The sequence below is a fragment of the Rhincodon typus genome, chromosome 45 (assembly GCF_021869965.1).
Source record: "Rhincodon typus isolate 14 chromosome 45, sRhiTyp1.1, whole genome shotgun sequence".
NCBI classification, from domain to species: domain Eukaryota; kingdom Metazoa; phylum Chordata; class Chondrichthyes; order Orectolobiformes; family Rhincodontidae; genus Rhincodon; species Rhincodon typus.
Genome location: NC_063376.1, coordinates 9,303,192 through 9,328,997, shown reverse-complemented (window position 1 = coordinate 9,328,997; position 25,806 = coordinate 9,303,192). Strand labels below are relative to the sequence as shown.

Here is a 25,806-nt window from a genome sequence, read left to right as displayed (position 1 = left end):
CCACTTGTTAGCTTAAGCCTGAATATTGTCCAACTCTTGCTACATTTGGATATGGACCATTTCAGTCTGGGGTCTCATGAATTGTCTGAATATTGAGCAGTCATCAACAAACTTCCCCACTTCTGACCTTATGATGGAGGGAAGGCCACGGACAAAGGAGTTGGCCTTGTAACACCTAGCAGATGTCGAGCGCAGCTAGCACAATGAAACAGCACAAGTCCCCTCCATGTTGTGCACCATTCCCATTACTGCAGGCATCAGCCACTGATTCATTGTTGCTGGGTCAAAATCCTGGAATGTCCCGACAGCAATGCGAAAAACGTAGTGCAGCAGTTCAAGACGATAGCTTACCATCACCCCTTCGAGGTAGGGGATAGTAAACGGTGGAAATAGTGGCATAGCAATAATGTCACTGGACTAGCAATAAAGAACCTCAGAAATTTTGGGGGGGCATAGGTTCGAATCTGACTATGGTAGATGGTGACATTTGAATTCAATAAAAAAGTGAAATGTTACATACTCATTCAATTTTAAATCAACTTATTTATTTGATTATAACACCTACAGAAATGTTGGGTATATAGATAGTTCCTCGTACAACGATCATAATGACATTGGCCCGAATGTCTGCAACCTCATATTCACCTTCATAGCTCCATATTTGAGGGGGAGAATATCAGGAATTTCACCAATAGTGCAGAAAAGGGAATTGGGAGATGCTCGAGAAGCCAGAGTTAGAAAACTGCAGAGATCTTGGAGGGTCATGGGGCTGGGGCTGGGGCAGGTTTACAGAAATAGAGAGAGTTGTAGGGTCTTGAGATGACTATCAAGATAGAGAGTATTCTAGGTGCTGAGGAGGTCATCGAGATAGGAAGGGATGTAGGTGCTGGAGGAGGTTGCTAAGACTGTGAGAGCTGTAAGACGTTACCAAGTTCAGGAGCATTGCAGGGGCTGGAGGAGGTTACAGAGATAGGGAAATGGCAAGGCTATGGAGAGATTTCAAAACAAAGATGAGAATTTAAAATCAAAGTACTGCTTGACTGGGAGTCAAGGAAAGCCAGCCAGCATGGTCAGTGGTGATGAGAAATGCAAGTTCAGAAACAGGAGGCACTGTTGCAAATGTGTTGAAATTTATGAAGGTGGGAAGGCAATAAAACCAAAGATTATTTCCCTAGTGCAAGGGCAAAGGAGAATCTCCCGACCTGAACGGAGATTGGTCATTGTTGCTGGGTAGTCCAAATTGTTTGGGTTGTGCACTGTGATACCAATCTCGATCGAGCCCGACCACTTGTCCACCAACTTGTCAATCCGGATCTATTGAGGAAGCAGAGACAAGTTATTAATGATTTTAAATGCACACAAAGCAAAGTGAAATGTTACATACTCATTCAATTTTAAATCAACTTATTTATTTGATTATAACACCTACAGAAATGTTGGGTATATAGATAGTTCCTCGTACAACGATCATAATGACATTGGCCCGAATGTCTGCAACCTCATATTCACCTTCATAGCTCCATATTTGAGGGGGAGAATATCAGGAATTTCACCTTTAACTCTGACTTCCAACATGAAGAGTGACTAAGCTCTGAATGACCTCATCTTGTTTCAGCTACAAAACACAGAACAAGTGACCTCAAAAAAAACAGAATACACTTCTCTCAGTACTAAATAACATTCTTTTTGTATCATCTGATATGTAACAATATTGTATCAAAGATACATATTGTATCGCTGCCATGTCAGATTTGCCAACAAAGGAAACCACCTCCTCAAGAGGAGGACTGATAAACTCAGTCACTGAGCTTCATAAAGAGTCAGAATTATACAGCACAGAAAAGGCCCTTCTCAGCCCATTGAAAATGAAGAAGGGTCTAGGCCCGAAACGTCAGCCTTCCTGCTCCTATGATGCTGCTTGGCCTGCTGTGTTCATCCAGCACTACATCTTGTTATCTCTTAATGTTTCGGGTCCGGTTTTTTCCTTCACAGATGATGCCAGACCTGCTGTGCTCCTCCAGTAACGTTGTTTTTGCTCCTGATTTACAGCATCCGCAGTTCTTTCGGTTTTTAATAATCACTCCCAGGACTGATTCTTGTGGTACACCACTGATATCGGCCTCCAATCATTCAAACAGCCTTTGTGTCCCATTACTAAGCCAGTTCCTGATCCATTTCACCAAGTTTCCCTGACTTCCACGTGCTTTAACCTTCACAATCAGTCTCCCATTTGGGACCTTGGCAAAAGCTTTGCTAAAATCCATATAAACTAACATCAACTGAACTTCCCTCATCCACACACTTGATCACATTTTTGAGAAATTCTAGCAAATCTGACAGGCATGATCTTCCTCTTACAAAGCTACGCTGGCTATCCCTAATTGACCCATGCCTTTCCAAGTGGATTGTGATTCTCTCCTTCAGAATTTTCTCCAATACTCTCTCTAAAACTGATGTGAGACTGACCCGGTGTGCAATTTCCTGGTTCAACTCTACCATCCTTCTTGAAAAGTGGAACCACATTAGCCGTCCTCCAGTCTTCTGGTACTTCCCTCAAGGCAGGGAGGAATAAAAAATTTATGTCGGAACCCCTGCAATTTCCTGTCTCACCTCTCACAGCAGCCTGGGATGCAGTTCATCTAGGCCAGGAAACGTCTCCATTTTTAAGCCTAACAAAGCCTCACACCTCCACGGACCTCCAAGAGGCTTTGGGCATCATGTAGATATATATGACACTGGGACCTTGAATGTAATAAAATTTCCCCAAAGTGCTTCATAACAGCACTAACACTTACATTTAATGCCAAACCAAATAAGGAGACAGTCAGGGAGATGATTGAAGGCATTGGTTGGTTTTAACGACACAGAAAAAGAGTTCTCTAGCCGCTAGGTTCAGGGATACAGCTCCAACATTCAGGGTCATACATCTGACAGCACAGTCATTTATGATGAGCAAAGGAAATTAAAAATATTGAAGAGATTAGAAGGAAAGGGGTATAGATATTCTGAAGTGATGTGAAATTGGTAGGGGATTAGAGAGATAGGGTTAGGGCAAGGCAATGGAGGAATTTGATATGGTTGAAAATTTTTAACACCAAGATTCTGCTTAACCAGAAACTGATGTAGCTCAGCAGGGAGTGAAGACAAAGTGGCAAAAGAAGAAAGCACACTTCACCTGCTTTTGGTGACAATGTTAGATAGAAGGGAATGTGTAACAGCAACAGTGTCAGATCCCAACAATTATGGTACAACTCAAGTGACGAGGATGATTAACAGAGGTGAAGGCATTGGATAATTATAGCACAGTACAGAAAGGTAGGAGTTACTGAATCAATCAAACTCTTCAGAGAATTTGGAAAAGCCAAGTTATGGGAAGTAGCCTTGGAGAAAATAATCACAATTCATGTGAACCAAAGATGCCCACCGCTTCATCCCACAGTTGGGTAAGTCAGACCATAAGGCTGTGCTTCTTTTCCCAGCTTACAAGCAGAAACTGAACCATGAGGATCTGGTACAGAAAGTCGTACAGTGCTGGTCTGAGGTAATGGATGGGCTCCTACATGACTGCTTGGAGTCAGACTGGCCCATACTCAAGAACTCAGCTGCCAACATAAATGATTATGCCACAACCATCACAGCCTTCATCAACAAGTGTGTAGAAGACTGCATGCCAAAGAAACTAAACCAAGTGTTCCCCAAACAGAAACCATGCATGTACTAGAAGAGCCACTCCCTACTGAAGTCTTGGTCTGAGGCATTCAAGTCAGGTGACCTTAACCTCTACAGGAAATCTAGGTATGACCTTCACAAAGCCGTCAGGGATGCCAACAGACAAACTAGACTCCCAGACTGACCACACAAACACAAGTCAACTGTGCCGTGGCTTATAAGATTTAAAGGGCTACAAAGTGAAGTCCAGTCAAATCGCTGATGACAATGCATCCCTCCCTGATAAGCTCAATCCATTTTATGTTCGTTTTGAACAGAAGGTCAGTGAAATGACCGACAGCCTCACGTGTACCTGTACCCACAGTCACCGCCCACAGACATCAGATCGGCCTTTTTGAGAGTGAACCCACTGACAGCGACCGGCCTGGATGAATTCCATGACTGCGCATTCAGATCTTGCATGGACCAGCTGGCGGGCGTATTTGCAGGCATCTTTAATCTCTCCTTACTGTAATGTGAGGTTTCCACCTGCTTCAAGAAGACCACTATCATTTCGGTGCCAAAGAAAAATCTGGTAATGCGCATTTATGATTATCACATGGTAGCTCTGACATCCATCATTATGAAGTGCTTCGAGAGGTTGGTAATGGCACACATTAACTCCAGCCTCTCAGAATGCCTTGACCCACTATCATTTGCCTACCGTTGTAATAAGTCCTCGGCAGACGCCATCTCCCTGGCCCTACGCTCATTCCTGGAACATCTGGATAACAAGGGCACCTATGTCGGACTCCTATTTACTGACTTTAGCTCCACCTTCAACACCATAATTCCAACAAAACTCATCTCAAACTTGGAGACCCAGGACTCTGCTCCCCAATCTGCAACTGGATCCTCAACTTGCTGACCCAAAGACGTCAATCAGTAAGGATATGTGACCACACCTCCTCTACAATAATCCTTAATGCCGGTGCCCCGCAATGACGTGTACCAAGCCCCTTACTATACTCATTATACACTCACGACTGTGTGGTCAAATTCAGCTCTAACCCATTTACAAATTTGCTGATGACGCGATTGTAGTGGGTCAGATCTCAAACAACGAGACAGAGTACAGGAAAGAGATAGACAGCTTAGTGACATAGTGTAAGGACAGCAATCTCTCCCTCAAAGTCAGCAAAATAAAGGAGCTGATCGTTGACTTCAGGAAGTGGAGTGGAGAACATGCCTCAGTCTGCATCAATGGGGCCGAGTGGAGGTGGTCAACAAGAGCTTCAAGCTCCAAGTAGTAATATCACCAACAATCTATCCTGATCCATCTATGTCGGTGTTACAGTCACGAAAGCACACCAATGCCTCTACTTCCTCAGAAAGATAAGGAAATTCAACACATCCATAATGACTCTGACCAATTTTTATAAATGCACCACAGAAAGCATTCTATCCAGATGCATCACAACTTGGTATGGCAATCTCTCTGCCCAAGACCATAAGACATTACACAGAGTTGTGAACAAAGCCCAGTCCATCACGAAAACCAGCCTTCCTTTCATTGACTACGTTTACACTTCCTGCTGCCACGAGAAAGCAGCCAACATAATCAAAGACCCCTCCCATTCCAGTTATACTCTCTTCCACCCCCTTCCATCAGGCAGAACATACAGGAGTTTGAAACCAACAGATTCAAGAACAGCTTCTTCCCTGCTGTTGTCAGACTTATGACTATATCTCTCGTATATTAGAGTTGATCTTTCTCTGCAGCTGTAACACTATATTCTGCATTCTGTTCTATTTCCCTAATGTATTTACAATTTGTCTGGTTAGCACGCAAAACAATACTTTTCACTGTACCTCAGTACATGACAATAATTAAATCAAATCAAAATAGTAGAAGTCATGAACAGATATAACATGAAGCCTTACATGTGGCAGTGTTATAGGTAAACTATGGCGTAGAAAAGCACGGTTTGAGACAGATATTCAGAACATACAAAACAGAGAAATTAAAAGCCATCGTGCATGTTTAAATGAAGCAATTGCCTCTCCTGTCTATGAATTAAGCTTGTTCCATATTTATATTTATCCTGTTTATCTGAAGTACATCATATGAAACACACAAAGGGGGTTTGACTAACAGTAAATATTAGTGACTCACCAGTCCTATTCCTCATTATTACAAAACAAACATCCATCAAACTTGGCTCTGAAAGTTTTAATTAAGCCAGCACCCAGTGTGTCTTGGAAAAGAATATTTCAGCTGGGGAAATATGTTGCTCATCTCCTTTTAAATGAGCTCACTATCATCCTAAACTGATGACCCCCAGCCACAGACAACAGATTCTCTATTAACCCCATTAAAGCCCTTTTGTTATTTAGAACATTTCACGCTCAATCACAGCCGTATAACTTCTAAACTTACAAAGAAATTTGATGCAGTCTGTTGACATATATTCAACTCCTTTAAGCCCTAACAGTAACCTGGTGAATCTGGAGCCTACTCCCACCAAGGCCAATATAACAAAGGTGCAACCGCTCCAGGTGAGGTTCCTGAAGTATTTCTGCTTCATATTCAGACTCCAATGCCCCCAAAATAACAGCCACACTTGACTCACCTCTGACTTATCTTTCCTAAATTGTGCACAAGTTTCAAGTGATTTGTGAATTTGTCTCTGTCCTCCCAAGCATCTCGTGGATTGTCAAGAAGAAAACATTTTGATGTGTCTTTCTCAGATGGTAGAAGCCTCACACTTTCTCACGTTGCCCATCCAGGAAAAAGCAGCCCTGACTAAGCAGCACCACATTTACCAACTTCAACATTCACTCCCTCCACTACCGATTCAAAGTTGCAGCTGTGCGCATCATCTACAATATGAACTGAAATTTACCAATGCTGTTTTGACAACAGCTTCCAAACTCACGACCACTACAATCTAGAAGGTCAAAGGAGTAGAAGATACATGGGAACTTCACCTAAAAGTTGTCTTCCAAGAAATCTGACTTAAATATACCACTGATTCTCACTGTCAATGTATCATAATGCCTCAACTCACACCCTAACAACATTGTGGATGCCCCTAGACCATGTAGACAGCAGTGGCTCAAGAAGGCAGCTCACCACCACCTTCTCAAGGGAAACTAGGGATGGACAACAGTGGTTCAAGGAGATAGTTCACCACCATCATCTCCACGGCAATTAGGGATCTGAAATCCATATTGGCCCAGCCATCAACACAGATAGCCCATGAACAAATAAATTTGAATGGCTACTGTTCTGGCCATTCATTTCTTTGAAGTCCATATGGAGTCTCCTGCTTCCATCTATACAATTTTCGATCTCCTGCCTCCAATTCAATGTCAGCTGCTAACCTGGCTGCACAACTCCCTCTTCCCTTCCCAATTCATTATAAACATGGGAGAAGTGGTGGCTCCATAAGAAAACCTTCAGCATCACTAGTCACATCCTATTTACTGGAGATATTGCATTTATTGCAAAACTGCATTTGTCCTGACTCTGTCTTCTACCTTCACATCCATGTTGCAAGCTTAAATCCAATTCTGTGCAAGATCCTTTTTACTCGTGATTGCTCGTATAGAACACAGAACAGTACAGTGCAGGGCAGGAACATGCCCTTTAACCCACCACATCTACACCAACTATTATGCTATTGTGAACTAATCCAATCCGCCTGCAGATGGTACACATCTCTGCCAGTCATGTATCTGCCTAAATGCCTCAAACTTTGCTACTGTATCTGTTTCTACCACTTCCCCTGGCAGTGCATTCCAGGGACCTACCATACTCTGTGTAAAACACTTAACTCCCAACATTTCCCTTAAACATTCCCCCCTCTCACCTTAACCCTATGGCACGTAGTATTTGGCACCTTCATCCTAGGAAAAGCACACTGATTATCCACCCTATCCATGCCTCTCAATTTTATTTACTTCTATCAGATTGTCCAGTGCTCAACCAAAAACAATCCAAGTTTGTCCAACCTCTCCTTATAGTTGATACACTCTAACCCAAGCAACATCCTGGTAACCTCTTTTGCACACTCTCCAAAGTTGCCACATCCTTTCTGTAGTGTGGTGACCAGAACGGCACACAATGCCCCAAATGTGGCCTAACTAAAATTTTATACAACTGCAACATGACATGCCAATTTCTAAACTCAGTGTCTCGACCAATTAAACGTACTGTATGCCTATTACCCACCTTATCCACTTGTGTTGCCACTTTCAGGGAGCTACAGCCCTGCATCCCAAGATCCCTCTGTATATCAATGCTCCCAAGGGTCCTGCCACTTACTGTACACTTTCTTCTTGCATTTGACCTGCCAAAATGCATTTACATTTGTCCAGATTAAACTTCAGTTGCCATTTCTCTGCCCAATTTTCCAACTGATCGATATCCTGCTGTACCCTTTGACAAGTATCTTCATTATCCATAACTCCAACAATTTTTGGGTCATCTGCAAACTTACTAATCAGACTACATATATTTTCATCCAAATGATTTATATACGTATTACAGAAAAAGAGGTCTTAGCACTGATCCTTGTGAATCAATAGCCTCAAAGTTAAGTCAAGCCAGAAAGTAAATTGTACCTAACCGAAGCATCTCAAAATAAAACCAAAGAACTGCAGATGCTGGAAATCAGAATAAAAATAAAAAATAGCTGGAAAAACTCAGCAGGTCTGCTAACAGCTGTGGAGAGAAAGCAGAAATTTCGGGTCCAGTGACCCTTCTTCAGAAGTATCTCAGTGTGTCAGTCATAAACACTAAAGCATTAAGTTGGACAGTGAGACTCAAATGACGTTTTCAGTTCCTGCTCCAAACTCATTTCCTAGTCACTGACTATATCCATTCCCCAGGCAACAGCCTCGAGATGAAACCAGTTTGTTCACAATCATATGTGCTTCTGACCGTTATCCACGGTGCCACTAAGACCACCTACAGCCACCTCCATAGTATCATACGGCATTTCCCGCTTCAGTTCATCTGCTGCTGAAAAATACATCACCTCTGAACTTGACTTTTCAGAGGCTCTCATGGCTGGTCTCCCACATTCTCCCATCTGTAAGCTTAACACCATCTAAAAAAACTCTGCTATCCACACCTTAAATTGCACCAAGTCCTGAAGGCCTATTCTACCCACCCACCCCATAATTTTAAAATTCTCATCCTTGTTTTAAAATTCCTGTGTGGTCTCTCATTCTGCTATCCTGAAACCTCCTTCAGCCTTCCAATTCAGAGAGATCTTTCTGCCCTTCTAATTCTGGCCTCTTAAACATCCTCCATTTCCTCTTGCTCCATCACTGACAGCCATGTGATCAACTGTTTGGGCCAAAAGCTTTGGAATGCCCTCCCTAAACCTCTTTGACCCCCAGTTCAATTTCCACCTTTAAGATGCTCCTGTAAACACAATCTCATTGATGAAGCTTTATGTCATAGAATCTTAGAATTTACAGTAAAGGCCATTCGACCCATTGGGTCCGTACCAGCTCCTGAAAGAATTATCCAGCTAGTCCCATTCTCTAACTTTATCTCTGTAGTCCTCTTAATTCATCACTTCCAAATACACATCCAGCTCTCATTTGAAACTTCCTATGGAATTCGCCTCTACCATTCTCCCAGGCAGTGCATTCCAAATCCTAACAACTCTCTGAGGAAAGAAATTTCTCATCTCATTTCTAGCCCTGTTGCCAACAATCTTGAAATTGTGACCCCTAGTTCGAACATAACAACTAATGAAGACAGAATATCCTTCTTTACTCTGTCCAAATCTTCATAATTTTGAACACCTCAATAAGGTCACCTTGCTATCTTAATAAAAACTGAAAGAACTGTGGATGCTGTAAATCAGGAACAAAAACAAAGTTGCTGGAAAAGCTCAGCAGGTCTGGCAGCATCTGTGAAGAAAAAAATCAGAGTTAACGTTTTGGGTCCGGTGACCCTTCCTCAGAACTGAGGTTATCTTGCCTGCTCCAAGCAGAATAAGCCCAATTTCTCTAATCTTTCCTTGTACCCAAAATCCTTCATTGCTGGTATTATTCTAGTAAATCTCCTTTGTAATCTCTCCAGGGATTTCACCTACCATCTCCTTATGAGAGTTGGTCAAATTTAGTTTTTGAATGTTCATGTGAAAGACATGAAACAAATAAGTTGTTGCACTGGGGTGCACATATTCTGTAATGAAAACCATGTTTGTTGTACACAACTTCTACATTGTATGCCAACCTGTGAAAATGGCAACATTTAGGGAAGACAGTTCCAAAGGGACCCTAAATTTGACTGTTTCAAAATATTAGTTACCTTTAATACTGTCCAGGAACAAGGCAGCCTTATCATAGAATCACAGAACTCCTACACAGTGGAAAGAAGCCATTTGGCCCATTGAGTCAGCACCGACTCTCTGAACAGCATCCCATCCTGTCCCAGCCTTACGCTCTATCCCCGTAATCCCACATTTAGCATGGCTAATCCACATCTGGACAGTGCAGACAATTTAGCGTGGCCAATTCACCTAACTCACACATCTCTGGACTGTGGGAGGAAACCAGAGGACCCCGACACAGACACAGGGAGAACGTGCAAACTCTGCATAGACAGTCCACCCAGGGCTGGAATTGAACTTGGGCCCCTGGTACTGTTAGGCACCAGTGCTAACCACTCAACCACTGTGCCGGTGCAACATTTTCAACAGCCATTGAAAAGCAGTTTCAATTGTGAAAGGCAGTTAAAAAACAAACGCATATGGAAGACACAGAGAGAAAGGGAGAGGAAGCAAGCTCCAGACAGGAACAGTGCTGCCTTTTGCTGCAATGCCAGAAAGGCAAAATGACCTACACTGGTTCTGTGTAGGGGACTCAATGAGAAGTCCCAAAATCAATTGGGTGGATCCATTCGGTTAAGAGTTCAGAAAGTCCTGGAAGACAGAGGAGTTTAGGAAAGCTTGCAAATAATTCAGCACAGCTGAGACTGGGTTTTAAAAAGCCCACAAATAATATTTGCTCGATGCAACTGAATAAGAATAGAGTTTAGGGGGAAAGTCAAGGTGCAATACTAGCATGGTGAACCTGGCAGACAGTGAAAAGCTGAAAATGCATGTGTGACTAAGTGCTGGAGTGCAGTGTCCAGAATCCAGGGGACGGCAGACCCCCAGAAAAGGACATGAAATACAAGAATGTGAGTTATCTGTCAGGCTGTCCATCATGGGGAACGAGCTTGAAGGCCAGTTCGTCAAAAGTGATAAATTGGAATGCTTTGCAAAGTTTGACCAAGAACTGATTATCCACTGTGTCACTGACATTTGGGGTTGGGGAGAGGGGGAGGCATTGTCGAGAAATCCACGGGATTTGCATTTGCACTAAGTTGAATATTTGATCACAAATTGTTACCTGTATTTGACTTGTGTTAATTCTGGATGTTAGAAAACAAATTGTACACATATTGTAGATTGTATTCCTGTTCTAACTTTGTATAGAAAAACCATTGAATCTTGTGCCTGTACTCTCTTAATAAGTCCATGGAATCTAACACTTTTGTCACCTTTTAAAATAAATTACTGGTCAGATGAAAACAAAGTTACAAGTCTGGCCCAGCATCGTAACAATTACCCCAACGGCCAATAGTGTGCAGATATTGATCATTATTGTCTAATTATTTGATCTCCAGCCTCTTGTGTCAGTTAACTACAGAAAACCTGCCAACTGTTGGGGTTGCACATGCAAAAACTATCTGGGGAAGAGGACGAACACACTGGTCCTCTTACTAGACCAGTTATCCACAGAACAGGAGTTGAAAATCGCATTCTGCAGTTAGGAAAATGAATTTATTTAAAAGAAAATGGCAGAAATCAGAAGCTGGTATCAGTGAAGCAAAGTGTGAGAATGTAGGTTTGCGGCAATAACCAACAGATTGACAAGTTGCCCTGTACAGAGGAAACTTATGTCTTTATTTGCTCTGGGTTTGTAAATAGGTCCTGTGGCCTTATCAATGGGGATGAGCTTCCTGCCCTCAGTTATACTGAACTACTTCAGATCAAGAAGACTCAACACTAACATTCCAAGATCACAAGGTCAAAGCACGGCAACAATAGCCACATACAGACCGTGACAAGCAGGAGGGTGGACACGGTTTGACTTGTGAAGTCAGTTCTGAGCAAAGCACTGGAGGCCATGTGGGTGGGATGGCAAGATGGAGAGGGGAGGAAAAGATCAGTTAAAATGCAGGGATCAATTAACACGAGCTATTACTAGGCACCTAATTCAGTTACCACTGCTCACCTCAAACATCTCATTGTCCCTCAATGGGCGGTTGGTCATGACGACGCCGTTGTTGAACTCGTCAAGCGGGCGGCGACGCTCGGCTGTCTTGTTGTTGTTGCTGAGCTTGATGAGCGTGCCACACTTCTCGTGGAAGAGAAGGGCATCGTTGGAGGTGACCGAGCAGCTGCCATCCAGCGGGCTGCCCAGGCTGACGTTCAGCAAGCTACCACTGTACGCTGAGAGAATGGCATTGTTCACAACATCCGACAGCTCCATCCCCACAAAACCTGGAGAGGAAGGGGAGGAATGTGGTGCAAGAGAGCGAAGGGTTGAGGCATCAAATGGACAGGCAAGAGGGAGAAAATGATGGGGGCGGGGGAGAGAGGAGGAAAGATGAGGGAATATGGGGAGCAAGGGAGAGGAAAGTGGGGGAGGATGAGAGGAGTAGCAAAGAGGGAGGGAAAGTGGGGGAGAGAGGGAGGGAAAGGGGGAAGAGAGAGACAAGTGGAAAGTGAAGAGATAGAGAGGTAGAAAGGGGAAAGAGAGAGCGGTGGAAAGGGGGAAGGGGAGGGAGGAAGAAGCGAGAGGGGGAAGGGAAAGGAGGAGAGCAAAGGCAAAGCACAGAGGGAAAACAGTTACAGCAGGTGTGGGTGGGAAGACAGAGTGGGCAAAATGTTATAAGCAGTCACCTAATAATGAAATGTTAAAAATTCAATCTACCACCAAGTGTTGAGTTTAAACCAGATGCCTTCTGCACTGCTGAACAGCAGTTTCATTCCTTCCCTTTTAAGCATATCTTATCCTCCCATACAGTGCTATCTACACTCCCTCCCTTGGGAACATGTCAAAACAGAACTGGTTTATCTTTGCACCTCTAGACCAGGCTGAACCATATCAAGCAACACAGCCTCACATTCTTGTATCAAAACAAACTTCCTGTCCTCCAACATCCAGCTGCTGACTGTCTGCTGAAAAAATTCCTCACTGCCCTCTCCACACTCACCAGTTCCAGTAACTGAGTGACACTTGTACTATACATTAGGATTATGCCTACCATTCCCCAACAACTAAAGATTCTCCTTCCAAGTCCCTTTGATTCCACATCTTTCTACTTCCAGTCTCATCTCCCCTCATACTCCCCAGTTCATCTCCACAGGAGTTCAGCCTCTATTCACTCCATTTTCACATATTCCACTATAAAGACCACAATGTATCATTTTACTTTATTTTTGATTGAGGATTGAAATGGGAAAATGGCTGTTTTAAAATCAAGTACTGTGGACGAAATTGCCAGATGTTGGAAAACAAGCTGCTGAAACTTATTGAGAGTTGTATTTATGAGCTCCTTTGTTCAAGCAGGCAAGATAAGACGGTTTGAGACCAGGTTGTGAACAGAGTGAGATTCAGCCAGCGACAGGTAGCTGATTAGTTTGCACAATTGTGACTGGTTGTGGATGCCAGAGGATATCAGCCTAAAGACAACTCTCTCACTGGTTGAGAACAATACATGAAGGAAGTTCACAGACTGGAAGAAGCAATCGCGCTCTCTCTCTCTCTCTCTCTCTGTCTGCAGTAAAAGTACTGAAGCATATCACTGGTACAGGTATATGTTGATAATTCACAGTTTTGTTTTGTCTATGGTTAGTATTAGTTTGCTTGGAAAAAAATAGGAATTCCTGTTGAGTACAGGAACCTGGTCCATGATTACTGTTTACTTGATTACGTCGGACAGGTAAACTGGGGATTTATATACTTTGATTAAATCATTAATGTTTATGGCCACATCGGGAGTCATGGGGCTTGGGAATCAGTGCACTTTTCCAAGTGGGCCATAACAACACTTTTCTCTTAACCACAGCAAGTTGTTGTAATCAGAAAGGCTGGAAGAAGATTTGATAGGAACACTTGGAAAGGAGATTTGGAAAAAAATCCACAAAAGAAAAGTAGGGCAACTGGGAAGGAGTAGTGCTATGAGACTAATTGAACATTATTTGTTAATAGCTATCCCAGGCACCATGGGCTGAATGTCCTCCTGCACAGAGATAATAGATGCATTGGTCGTAATCTTCCAAGTTTGCTTAGATTCTAGGAGCGTGGCAGAGGACCAGAAAATTGCCAAATGTAACATCTTCACTCAACAAGGCGAGAGACCAAACAACAAAAAAATATACTAAAGCCAGCTAGCTTAAAATTTGTTGTTGGGAAAATGTTACACAGTCTATAAAGAACGTAACATAAGATCAATCAGAAACACATAACATAATCAAGCACAGTTAGCATGTCTTGATGAAGGGGAAATCATGCTGTACAAATTTATTAGAATTCTCTGAAGAGGTAACAAGCAGGACAGATAAAGAGGAGGTGGTGGATGTAAGCATACCAGCTCATCAGCAACGGGCTCTTGTGGTACAATGGTAGTGTCCCTACCTCTGGGACAGGAGGTCCAGGTTTAAGCTCTACCTGCTCCAGGAGTATGTAATGTCATTTCTGAACAAGTAATTATAAAATATTGGTAAGTTTAGCAAGTAATATGGAAGGCAAATGGAATGTGGCCTTTACTTCAAAGGAAATGGAATATGAAAATTGGGAAGTCTGGATAATATGACACTACTTAGATCATACATGGAATACTGTAAATAGTTTTGGTCCCTTACCCAAGGAAAGATACACTGGCATTGCAGGCAGTCCAAAGAATGTTCACAAGGTTGATTTGGGCATGGAAAGATTGTCTTACGAGGAGAGGTTGAGAAGGTTGGCCTGTATTCATTGGAGTTTAGGAGAATGAGAGGCAACCATATTGAAACATCCAAGATTCTGAGGGGACTTGACAGGGTAGATGCGGAGAGATTGACTCTCCTTCATGGGGAAACAAGGGCCAGGGGACACAATCTCAGAATAAGGGGTTGCTGAGTTATGATAGAGATGAGAAGGAATTTTTTCTCTCAGACCATAGTGAATCTGTGGAACTCTTTAAAGCAGAGGACTATAGATGCTGAGTAGTTTATTAAAGACTGAGATAGACAGATTTTTAATCAATAAGGGATTCCAGGGTTATGGGGAAATAGCATGAAAGTGGAATTGAGAATTATGCAATCAGCCATGATCTTACTGAATGGTGGTGCAGACTTGATGGACTGAATGGACTACTTCCATTCCTACGTCTTATGGTTTTACTTTGACTCAGCAACAGTGAAAGAACTACTAGTCTTTTGAGTGTAGGTACACCCACAACGTAGCTAGGGAAGGAGTTCCACAATTTTAACGCAGTGACAGTTGAAGGAACAGCGATATAGTTTCTTGTCAGGATGTTATGTAGCTTTTAGGAGAACCTCAAGTGGTGATAGTCCCATGTACGTGTTGCCCTTGTGTAACATGTATGTGCCACTTGTTACACTTGTCAGCTGCTGTAAATTGTCCAGGTTTTGCTGCATTTGAACATGGACTGCTTCAGTATCTGAGGAGCCACAAGTGGTGCTGAACACTGAGCAATCATCAGCAAACATCCTCATTTCTGGCCTTGAAGTGGAGGGCAAGTCATTGGTGAAGCAGTTGAAGATCATTGAGCCTTGTACAAATCTTGAGGAACTCCTGCAGTGATGTTCTGGAATGGAGATGTTTGACTACATAGCCATTTGTGTTAGGTATGCCTCCAACCAGCCAACAGTTTTCTCCCGCATTCCCCTTGACTTCAGTTTTGCTAGGGCTACTTGATATCATGCTCAGTCAAATGTGATCTTGCTATCAAAAGCAGAAACTCTCACCTAACCTCTTATGTCCATGTTTGGAACAAGTTTTTAATGAGCTTAGCGGCCCTGGAAGAACCCAAACTAAGCATCAGTGAGCAGATTATTTGTGGGGAGGCGATGGCCTAGTGGTATTATCACTGGACTGTTAATCCAGAGACCTAGAAAACGTTCTGGGGACCCGGATTCGAATCCCGCCATGGCAGATGGTGTAATTTGAGTTCAATAAATATCTGGAATTAAGAGTCTAAAGATGACCGTGAATCCATTGTCAAATGTCAGGAAAACCCATCTGGTTCACTATATGTGACTCCAGACCTGCAGCAATGTGGTTGACTCTTAACTGCCCTCTGGGCAATTAAGGATAGGTATTAAATGCTGCCTAGCCAGCGACACCCTCATCCCGTGAATGAATAAAGAAGATTATTGTTGAGAATTGTTTGATGGCACTGTTAACAACACAGTACAGATGGCTAAGTAGACTGATGAGGTGTAATTGGTCAGGATTGATTTGTTCCACTTTTTGGGGGACTGTACATACCGAGACAAATTTACATAATGCTAAGTAGATGCCAGTGTTTTACCTGCACTGGAACAACATGGATAGATGCCAGCTCTCGACTACAGATCTTCAGTATTGTTGCGAAATATTGTCAGACCCTATCACTTTTGAGGAATCCACTGCCTTCAGTTGCTGTCCCATCTCATGTAGTTGAGGACTGAAATCTGTGACATGTGGGATCTCTGGAGCTAAAATGGATCATTGGCTGCAATTGAGTGCAAATACCTCAGCCTTTTTTTTTGCTCTGATGTGTTGGGTATCCCTAATCATTGAAGAGGGGCACTCTTGCGGAGCCGCTTCTACTTGTTCCCTTCTTAATTGCCCACTACTGGATGTAGCACAATTGTACATCTTGGAATTGACCCTTCAGTTGTAGTCTTACATTGTAACTTCAGATTGAAGCCTTATTCTCAGAAATATCTAGTATTGCACCTGGTACAAACTCTTCATCGAACCAGGCTTTATGGTAGTGGTACAGTGGTGATATGCACGAGTTTGCAGCTGTGGTTGAATACAATTCTGCTGCTCATGGCCCTCGTGCTTCCTCTTGGTCAGCACTACATGACTGCCCTCTGCATGCCAAGTCACACCAAGCCTGGTTCATTCACTCTTCCGTCATCCATTGACCCGCACTGGCTCTTAGTGTCTGATGCTCTAACTTAAAGAGGTGATCTTCATGGTTAAAGCAACTTTATTACCTCTCCTTCCTGTGTCTACAGCATTCTGTAACTCTTCATGGATGCCCCTTCCCTCCAAAGTTGGTTTCACCATGTATTGGTAGACATGAACTGGTGATACCCCAATCTCCCATTTAGCTGTCTGCTTCCCTCACTCCTTAAAAGCCACACAGACTATCCTCTCTTTCAACAGCTCTGCTACCATTCTGCTCCTGAAACTCTAATAGAAAATAGAACAGTACAGCACAGGAACTGGTCTTTCAGCCCAGGATGTTGTGCTGAACATGATGCCAAATTAAACTAATCCTTTCTGCCTGGCTTTGGTCCATATTAAGGCCCTTCACAGAGCTGGGTGATGCCCACGAGCTGCAGCCACTGCAGCGCATGTTTTTTCAGGTGAACCCTAAGCCACCTCCTGATCTAGGGTCCAGGCTATCTGTGGAACTGTGCCACTGCAATGGGGTGACACGGTGGCTCAGTGGTTAGCATTGATGCCTCCCAGTGCTAGGGACCCGAGTTCAATTCCACCCTCAGGCAACTGTGTGGATTTTGCACATTCTCCCTGTGTCTGTGTGGGTTTCCTCCAGGTGCTCTGGTTTACTCCCACAGTCCAAAGATGTGCAGGTTAGGTGGGTTGGCCATGTTAAATTGCCCGTAGTGTCCAGGAGTGTGTAAGTTAGGTGGATTAGCCATGGGAAATGCAAGGTTATAGGGAAAGGATAGGGGGTGGGTTTGGATGGGATGCTCTTCAGAGGGGTGGTGTGGACTTGTTGGGCCAATTGGCCTGTTTCCACACTGTAGGGATTCTATGATTCTATTATTCTCTTCTGCAGCCATCCTTCAAAAGCCTTGCAGTCTGACCCCATTACTCACACTGTGTGGGATATCATTCAGGTTACTGAGTCCTGGATCACACAAAATTCTGGTAGCATTGCCTTCAAGACTGATTGTTGGTTTCCTTCACTTTAGAATGACAATGGGATCCTCTTTGCACAAATGTGCCCTTCGTGTCACCTCGGAGTAGTATCTGCAGCCTAAATCAGTGTAAAATGTTGTTTCAGCTTCAACTGGAATACTGAGTCCAATTCTGGGCAGCACCCGAGGAAGGATGTGGATGAAGAACTTCAGTTATGCGGACAGATTGAAGAAGCTGGGACCCTATTCCTCGTAGGACAGGATGTTTAAATAAGATTTGACAGAGGTATACAAAGTCATGATCGGTCTGGATGGATACAACAAAGAGAAACTTTTCCCATGGGCAAGGGGAATCAAGAACTAGAGGGTGAATGGTAAAACAAGCGACAGAGACACAGAGAGAACCTCTCTCATGGAGTAGTTAGGGTCAGGCATGCACTGTCCAAAGGTGTAGTGAAAGCAAGGTCAAGTGTGGCTTTGAGGAAGGAAATGGGCTAATTAGACTGAAGAGCAAAACATTGTTCTGCTGTGGGGAACTGGCTCGGGATGAGTTGCTCTGGTAGAGAAATGGCACTAACGCGATAGGCTCAATGGCCTCCTCCGAGCTATATTCTACGTCGCTGTTGATTCATTAGGAAGAAATCAATTGTAAAGAGGATGTAGGGAATCCTTGGTGCTTGGTAAAGCATTTTATTCCCCTAAAATGGAATGAAAGTAGACATAAAATATAGTGGAATAACAGGCCATTCAGCACTGCGAGCCTGTTCTGCCATTTGGTTAGATCACACATGATCGGTATTCCAACTTCAATTACCTGCCTTCACTCATACCCTTGAGTATCCTAACTAACAACAAAATCTACTGACCTGGAGAAAATATCAATTGAGCTCCAGTCTTTGGGAGGTTTGGCAGGTTTGTACTATCCTCTATGTTGGGAAATGAATAGCTTGGTTCTATATTTCAAGATTGCACTCTCATGTTATGATTTTTTTCCCCCCAACAGAGGACATCATTTCCTTGATCATTTATCCAAGATGAATTCAATCAGCTCTCCCCACCACTTTATTTAAGTAAATCCAAATTATGTCTGTGCAAGTCGTCTCCATTGTTTAACTCCACTCATTCCACCAAATTGAGATTGAACACCCCCAACCCACCTTCAAAACCCTAAACCTAATGCTCTCACCTCTCAAACTAAACTTGCGCAAACTACATTCGGAGCACCATGAATATATCTGATCACCATATTACTTAAAGGATATCAAGACAATGAAAAATTGTCGGAACTGACAGGTTTTACCAATCAGGAGAAGCTGAACTGGCCAGGAGCTCTTTAAAGAAGGCCGAGGGATGACCGGACCTCGGTCTTTAATGTTTTAATGAAGATCTGTAGCTCGGGTCGTGGTTGGAGTTGTTGGTTGGTTTGCCGAGCTGACTGGTTTTCATGCAAACGTTTCATCTCCCTTCTAGATGATGTCGTCAGTGCTGTGTAGCCTCCGTTGAAGCACTGTTGTTCTGTCCTGTCCTAAATTTGTATAGTCTGCTCTGTCATGGGGGTCTGTCTTGTTTCCGGCTTTGTACTGTAGTGCTATGCAGATGGGGTCATTAGACCGTACTATATAAATTCAGAGTGGGACCGAACAACAGCGCTTCAATGGAGGCTACACAGCATTGATGACGTCACCTAGAAGGGAGACGAAACATTTGCGTGAAAAACAGTCAGCTCGGGGGTCGTGGTGAGCAGAAACACCAGCAGACAGACCGAATGGTCCACTTCTCTGCTGGAAGTACCGTGCATACAATGCAAATCGCTCTCCTACATTTAGAAGTGGAGCACATTCATGTGAGGTTTTAGAATCTCATTTACCAGTAAGCTATTATTAGCAATTTAATTTTCAAAGTTAAAAAATGAGAACTGAGTTGTACATATATAGCCCTTTCAAGAATCCACATCCTCACACAGTGCTCTACAACAGACTACGTACTCTGTGCAGAAACGGCTTGACTGCAACCTGTTAATAGCAAGTTCCCACAGAGTGCAGAGAGGTAAATGAGTGGATCTGTTTTACAAGTGATGGAAAGACATGAACCGTTACCTTCATCAGTGGTGGTGGTGGTGGTGGCAGTGGCTCTGTGTGTTTCTTCCCTTCGAGAGATGGTGTCACAGCCCAACACGGTCACCTGGGTACACTTGCCGTACAGGTCTACCACGCCCCAAACCCGTGGGGGCAGCCCTGAGGCTGCTACCCCACAGTCTCGCCCATTCACCCACAGGTGCAGCTCACCCCCAGCAGTCCTCTGAATGCCGACTTTGTCACCCTCACTCAGCTGGTCCAGATCTTGGCCGTACTCCTCCAGCACTGAGCGCCCATCCCGCAGCACTGAGCAGCCCGAGATGATCCAGGAGCCACCCTTCAGCCCAGTGGCACTGCTGGGGAAATCCAACGTACTGGGATCCAAGGCAGTCACTCCGATCTCAATCGAGCCACTCCACGAATTTACCTGCACAGCAGAGGCAAAAGAAGCCATTAGAAACATTGAAACAAATAAAGTGATTACTTTTACTACTCAATTTTGTGACATCTGATCATTGGCAAGCCCAGGGTCTGTTGTCTCTTACGTGTGGCGTGAAAAGCATGTATTTTCATTTCTATGTGCTTTTGATAGTGGGCTGCAAAGGGAAAACTGTTTTAAAGATCAAGGATTGCTGGTGGATTACTGCAGTTTTGAAAACACTGACACTCAGTCAGTGCCATTTTACACAGTTCCTTGTTCAAGCAGTAGTTAAAGTGTAGTTTGCAGATCAGCAGGGACAATATACAAATGGAGACTCGGCCAGCGACAAGTAGCTGATTTGTCTGCAGACTGGTGCTCAGTTTTCCACAATAAGGGTCTCCTACCTGTCAATAACAACGTGATTCATTGTAAGGTAGCTGAACAGCTTGGGGGTCCAAACAGGAAGTCATCAAACCTCTACCAGCTCAAGAACTCTGACAGTTTTTGGTAGAATAACCAACTTGAATGCTCAAGAAAACCAGGTTATAATTTCTTCAACAATTGCTGTAAATTAATAAATAAGTCAAAGATCTTTTACAAGTGTGCACTATTCAACCTGGACCTCCTGCAACCAGTAAAAGCAGCATTCTGATGTGCATAAGAATCACCTCAGTTGATCCAATAAACATAGATCACTGATTGAATTGCGTTCCCAGTTTTCCATCCATCCATGACACTCATTTTATTTTTCCTGTCCATGTGCATGTGTAACAGAGAGTTAATAAGAGAATTTACATTTTATTTAGCATAATTATGTCGATGATTTTTAATTGTTTACATGTCTATTTACTTGTAATAAATAGCAATTCTTGTTAAATACAGGATGGGTATGAGTGGGAAGGGTTGGAGGGATATGGACAATATGCTGGCAAATAGGACAAGATGAGTTTGGGATATCTGGTTGGCGTGGATGGGTTGGACCAAAGGGTGTTGTACAGCTCTATGATTCTAACCTTACAAGGTAACCCCCTTGTCCCAAGAATCAGTCAAATAAACTTCTCTAGCGATTACTTCATATCCTTTCTCACAGAATGTGTGAAACTGTACATAGTACTTCAGATGCGGTCTCAGCAATGCCCTGTACAACTACAGCAAAACTTCCCTACTTTTATACTGTGTTCCCCTGTCATAAACAGCAACTTTATTTGCTTTCCTAATCATTTGCTGTAATGCGTACTCATGTTTTGGAAGGTGATGGCCGACTGGTATTATCACTAGACTTTTGTGTGTTTATGGAATGTTACTATATTGGAACAGTTCACTAGCAGTGGTTAACAATCTATTATTCTGTTAAGTTTTCCAATAGCGTTGTGTGGCAAAATGCAATTACTGCCTTTTAAACTCTTGAAACATCAGAACCAAAGCCTTTGGCCCAGAATTAGCTTTACCCTGCTGGTGTTGGAACCTGGAGCCTCACCTGTGGCGGGCACTACTCACTGGGGCCTAGGGCGTGTGGCCCTTGACTGCTGCTGCTGACGGGGGCACACCGCCTTCAAAGCACTGTTTGAGGCCTGGAGATTGTGAATGCAGTGTTGCCTGAAAACCTGGAAATTGGCAGGCAATGCTGCCTGAAGGTTCTGAGGCAAGGTCACTCCACCTGAAACGTTAGCTCTGTTTTCTCTCTGCAGATGCTGCCAGACCTGCTCAGCTTTTCCAGCAATTTCTGCTTTTGTTTGAACGCTGCCTGAAGGCATGGATGTTGGGAGGCAGTGTTGCATAAAAGTCTCTCATTTTTTGGAAAATGGGGTGGGGTGGTCCTTTGGAGGGATGGCAACATCAGGACAATGAACGCCAACATCAGTGACAAGGCCCAGCCGTTCTTGATCTTCTGCGACCCCTATGCCTTGGTGGTGGGCCCCATTGCCTTTCTCACTCGTAACCAAATAGCATGGGGTGAAGTGCAACACTCACCCCGAAATAGCAACCAAAACAAGTACAGCAGCCATGGTGGGAGTAATCAGTGCTCCTGCCATCAATCGCTGAATTCGAAATGTACAGGAAGACAGTGTTCTATTTGAGGACCAAGCGGGCGAGGTACCTCATTCTGGAGGAGAGGCTCACCGTAGGTGGGATATTCTTATCAACTAGCCCTCCAGAGGTTTTGATTGACGTTTTGTTGAATGCCTCACCCTTTGTTCCATTCCCTTCTCCCCACATCTGCAAGCATGGGGGCAGCGAGATCAGGAGTGGCACCCATACTGCTTGGTCTTCACAATGCACACTTTCACCACATCGACTCCTTCTGGTGCCAGGTGTTTATGTGCCTGACCCAGGAGGAGATCCCAGAGGGTGCGTTCTCAGTGGAACAAGAGGGAGCTGCTTACCGTGTGTTCTGGTCAACGGACGGGCGTGGTGCTGTGCTTGTGAACAGGTGCAGCACCTTAGAAGGAACTCTCCCGTCTCCAAGGCTGCTGCATCCAGCTGAGCGACCATGGGTGGCGCCGCTGACCCTCCCCTTACAGAGCCTCCTGCAGGAGGGAGCTGTGCTGGCTATTAATACCACAGTCGCTGCTGAGGGTGGGGCAAGAGCACCCGCAGGGTAGGACCCACCCAACAGATGTAAACATGGTGACGGTGGTACAATATTTTTGTTAGGAAGATGTCCACAGCTAGCCTCAACATCAATGCCAGCAGAGAGGCACAGTGCAGGTTTCGTAACTTCACGTTCCTCAGGTAATGAGAGTATGCGGTGTCTCCTGCAGGAAACCCATTCTATTATGCTCTGGCAGAGTGGCAGTCTTAATGGCACCATGTTTTCAACTTGGGAACCAGAGGGTCAAGGAGCATGTGCCAAGCTGTTTACTCCACCTCACCGCTTAGATTGGGGGGCACGCTGCTTCACTTTGTGAACACATACATGCCTTAGCTGAGACCAGAGCAGACACGCTTCTTCCAATTGTCTAACACAGCTCCATCGATGAGGGCAAAAATCATTCTCCTTGGGGCAAGATTTTAATTGTCCTCTCAAGGGGATAGTCTGTAAAGGTGCTCAGAATAATGCGGTATCAGTGGGGAAGTTGAGGGACTTGGTCAAGTCATTTGACTCAGTAGACATTTGGCAGAATCTCAAGTCTGGAGTCAGACTATCCAGGATTGACCACCTTTACATTGTGAGGTCATACGTCTCCGGCGTCCGATGGCCTCCATGTGGCAGGTGCCATTCATCGATCACAACCTGATGTGGGAGGCGCGTGTTCCCTTCTGCATGAGCGGGAGGTTGGCATACTGGCACAACCTGCCGTTGGAGGACAAGCAGTTCCAGGACTTGTTCTGACACTTCCAGGCCAGCTGGAGAAGGAAGCTGAGAGGGCTTTGCCTCCTTTAGGCTTTAACGTGGGCAAGTCTCATAGAATCATTAGAATTCCTACAATGCAGAGAGAAGTTTTTTGGCCCATTGAGTCTGCACAAATCCTCCCAAGAGCATCCCACCCTCCCTCCCCATCCCGTAACCCCGCATTTACTATGGCCAATCCACCTAACCTGAATGTGGAACGTGGGAGGAACCGGAGCACACAATGGCAACCTAGGCAGGCACGGGGAGAACTCACACTCATGTCTTCTACCAGCAGTATGCGTGGTGGTCAAAGGGGCGGAAATCCAGATGCAAAGAGTTGGAGAAGGAGATGCTCAATCTGGAGAGCCCAATGTGGACCGGTTCCTATTGAGACCGTATGAAGAGAAGAAGGACATACTCCGAGACCTGCATCTTGTTGAGTCCTGGGGTGCGTATGTGAGGTTGCAGATGCAATTTCTCAAGAACTAGACCGTGGCTCCCTCTCTTCTATTTGTTGGAACTAAGGTCCCTCGTGCTGCTTGCCGACAACAGATTCCACATCTTGGATCTGGAGAGTATCAGAGTCCAAGTAAACGACTTCTATTCCCATGCTTTTCTTTCCAGATCCATCCAGTGAGGAAGCTCACAAAGTTCTGTGGTAGGACCTGTCACAGGTCAGCCTGGAGGGTGGGGAGAGGCTCAACACCCCTCTGAGCCTACAGGGGATGACTATCTCTCCAGGGGCAAGTCCCCACATCTGGACTGGCTGACCCTGCAGTTCCTCAGGGCATCCCAGGATGTCCTTGGGGATGACTACATGTGGGTCATCGAGGAATATATCATGACTGGAGAAATACGCCCTTGTTGGCAGAGGGCTGTCATTACTCTGTTGCCTAAAAAGGGGCATCTCCACTTATTAAAGAGCTGGTGTCTGGTCTCCCTCCTTAGCATGGACTACAAAATCTTGGCCATGGCACTTTCGTCTCACTTCAGTACTATGCTGGACCACGTAATCTACCCATATCATACTTACTAGTCCCAGGCTGCAGCATTCATAAGAACATTAAACCGACTTGGATGTGACCCTTCATTCCCAGAGGGCTGGACTGCTGAGTGCCCTTTCTCTCCCTTGATCAGGAAAAGGCATTCGACAGAGTGGATCACAAGTGTCTACTTGGGCCTCTGTGAGCTTTCGGGTTCGGGACGCACTTTGTCGCCCAGATTCAACTTCTGTACACTGCTCTGGAGTGTCTAGGGAAGGTAACCAGGTCCCTGATGGCACCCGTGTGCTTCGGGAGGGGAATGCATCAGGGTCACCCTCCCTGTCCAGCCAATTGCATTCTCCTTGTGTGGAGCCATTCCTGTGCCTCTTGCGGAGGTGGCTGTCGTCTCGGGTTCTGTGAAGGAACTGGGGTGGTCCTTTCAGTTTATGCCAATGACATGCTCCTCACGTTTGTGGAAGCGGCTGACTTACAGAAGAGGCGCAAGTGCCAGATGGTCTACTCTGTGGCGTCCTCCATGAGGATCAAGTGGAGTAAGTGTTCTGGACTTCTGGTGAATCCGTGGCAGTTGGACTTCCTGCCGGAGCAGCTCCAGTGGTTCTTGTGGAGTATCACTCACCTCCTCTACCTGGAATGCCATCTTTGCCCTGCCGAGGAATCCTGGCCAGTGAGTTAGCATGAATTGAAAACCAAGGTGATCACTCACCAAAGACACGAGACAGGACTGCTTGCAGAGTCATTTTACAGGACACGAGGGCTGGTCATAAACCAGCTGGTGGCTGCCACGTTATGGTACTGGCTGCTCACTTTGGTCCCAACCCCCGGCTTTGTCAAACCATTCACAAAAGGCTCATAGCGTTTTTCTGGGACAAAAAGCAACACTGGGTCCCTGCTGCAGTTCAGATGGGGGTCAGGCATTGGTGTGCCTCCACACCTGGGTAGTGACTTTCTGCCTTCAGACTCTGCAGTGACACCTTTACATTGACCCTCCTCCAAGTTGTTGCGCCCTGATGACGTAGTTTTTCTGTCAGGTGCACAACCTCAATACTGACATGCAGTTCCTGTTCACAGAATAGTCTCGCCCTTGGATCTTCTCCCAAGAATTGCCTGTCTTTTACTTGGGACTTCTGTCTGGGAC

The 25,806-nt window shown here is 44.6% G+C and overlaps 1 protein-coding gene across 1 annotated transcript in view; it reads right to left on the bottom strand.

Moving 5' to 3' along the window:
• The window catches only part of LOC109912718 (neuralized-like protein 4), a 107,428-nt gene that overhangs the window by 76,716 nt on the left and 4,906 nt on the right, over positions 1-25,806 (bottom strand). The window contains exons 2-6 of the mRNA XM_048620064.1: positions 19,962-20,339; positions 16,936-16,958; positions 15,741-15,767; positions 11,959-12,253; positions 1,203-1,314 (exon numbers count right to left, since the gene is read on the bottom strand). Coding sequence (XP_048476021.1) covers positions 1,203-1,314; positions 11,959-12,253; positions 15,741-15,767; positions 16,936-16,958; positions 19,962-20,339 — 835 coding nt within the window. The remainder of the gene's footprint in view (positions 1-1,202; positions 1,315-11,958; positions 12,254-15,740; positions 15,768-16,935; positions 16,959-19,961; positions 20,340-25,806) is intronic.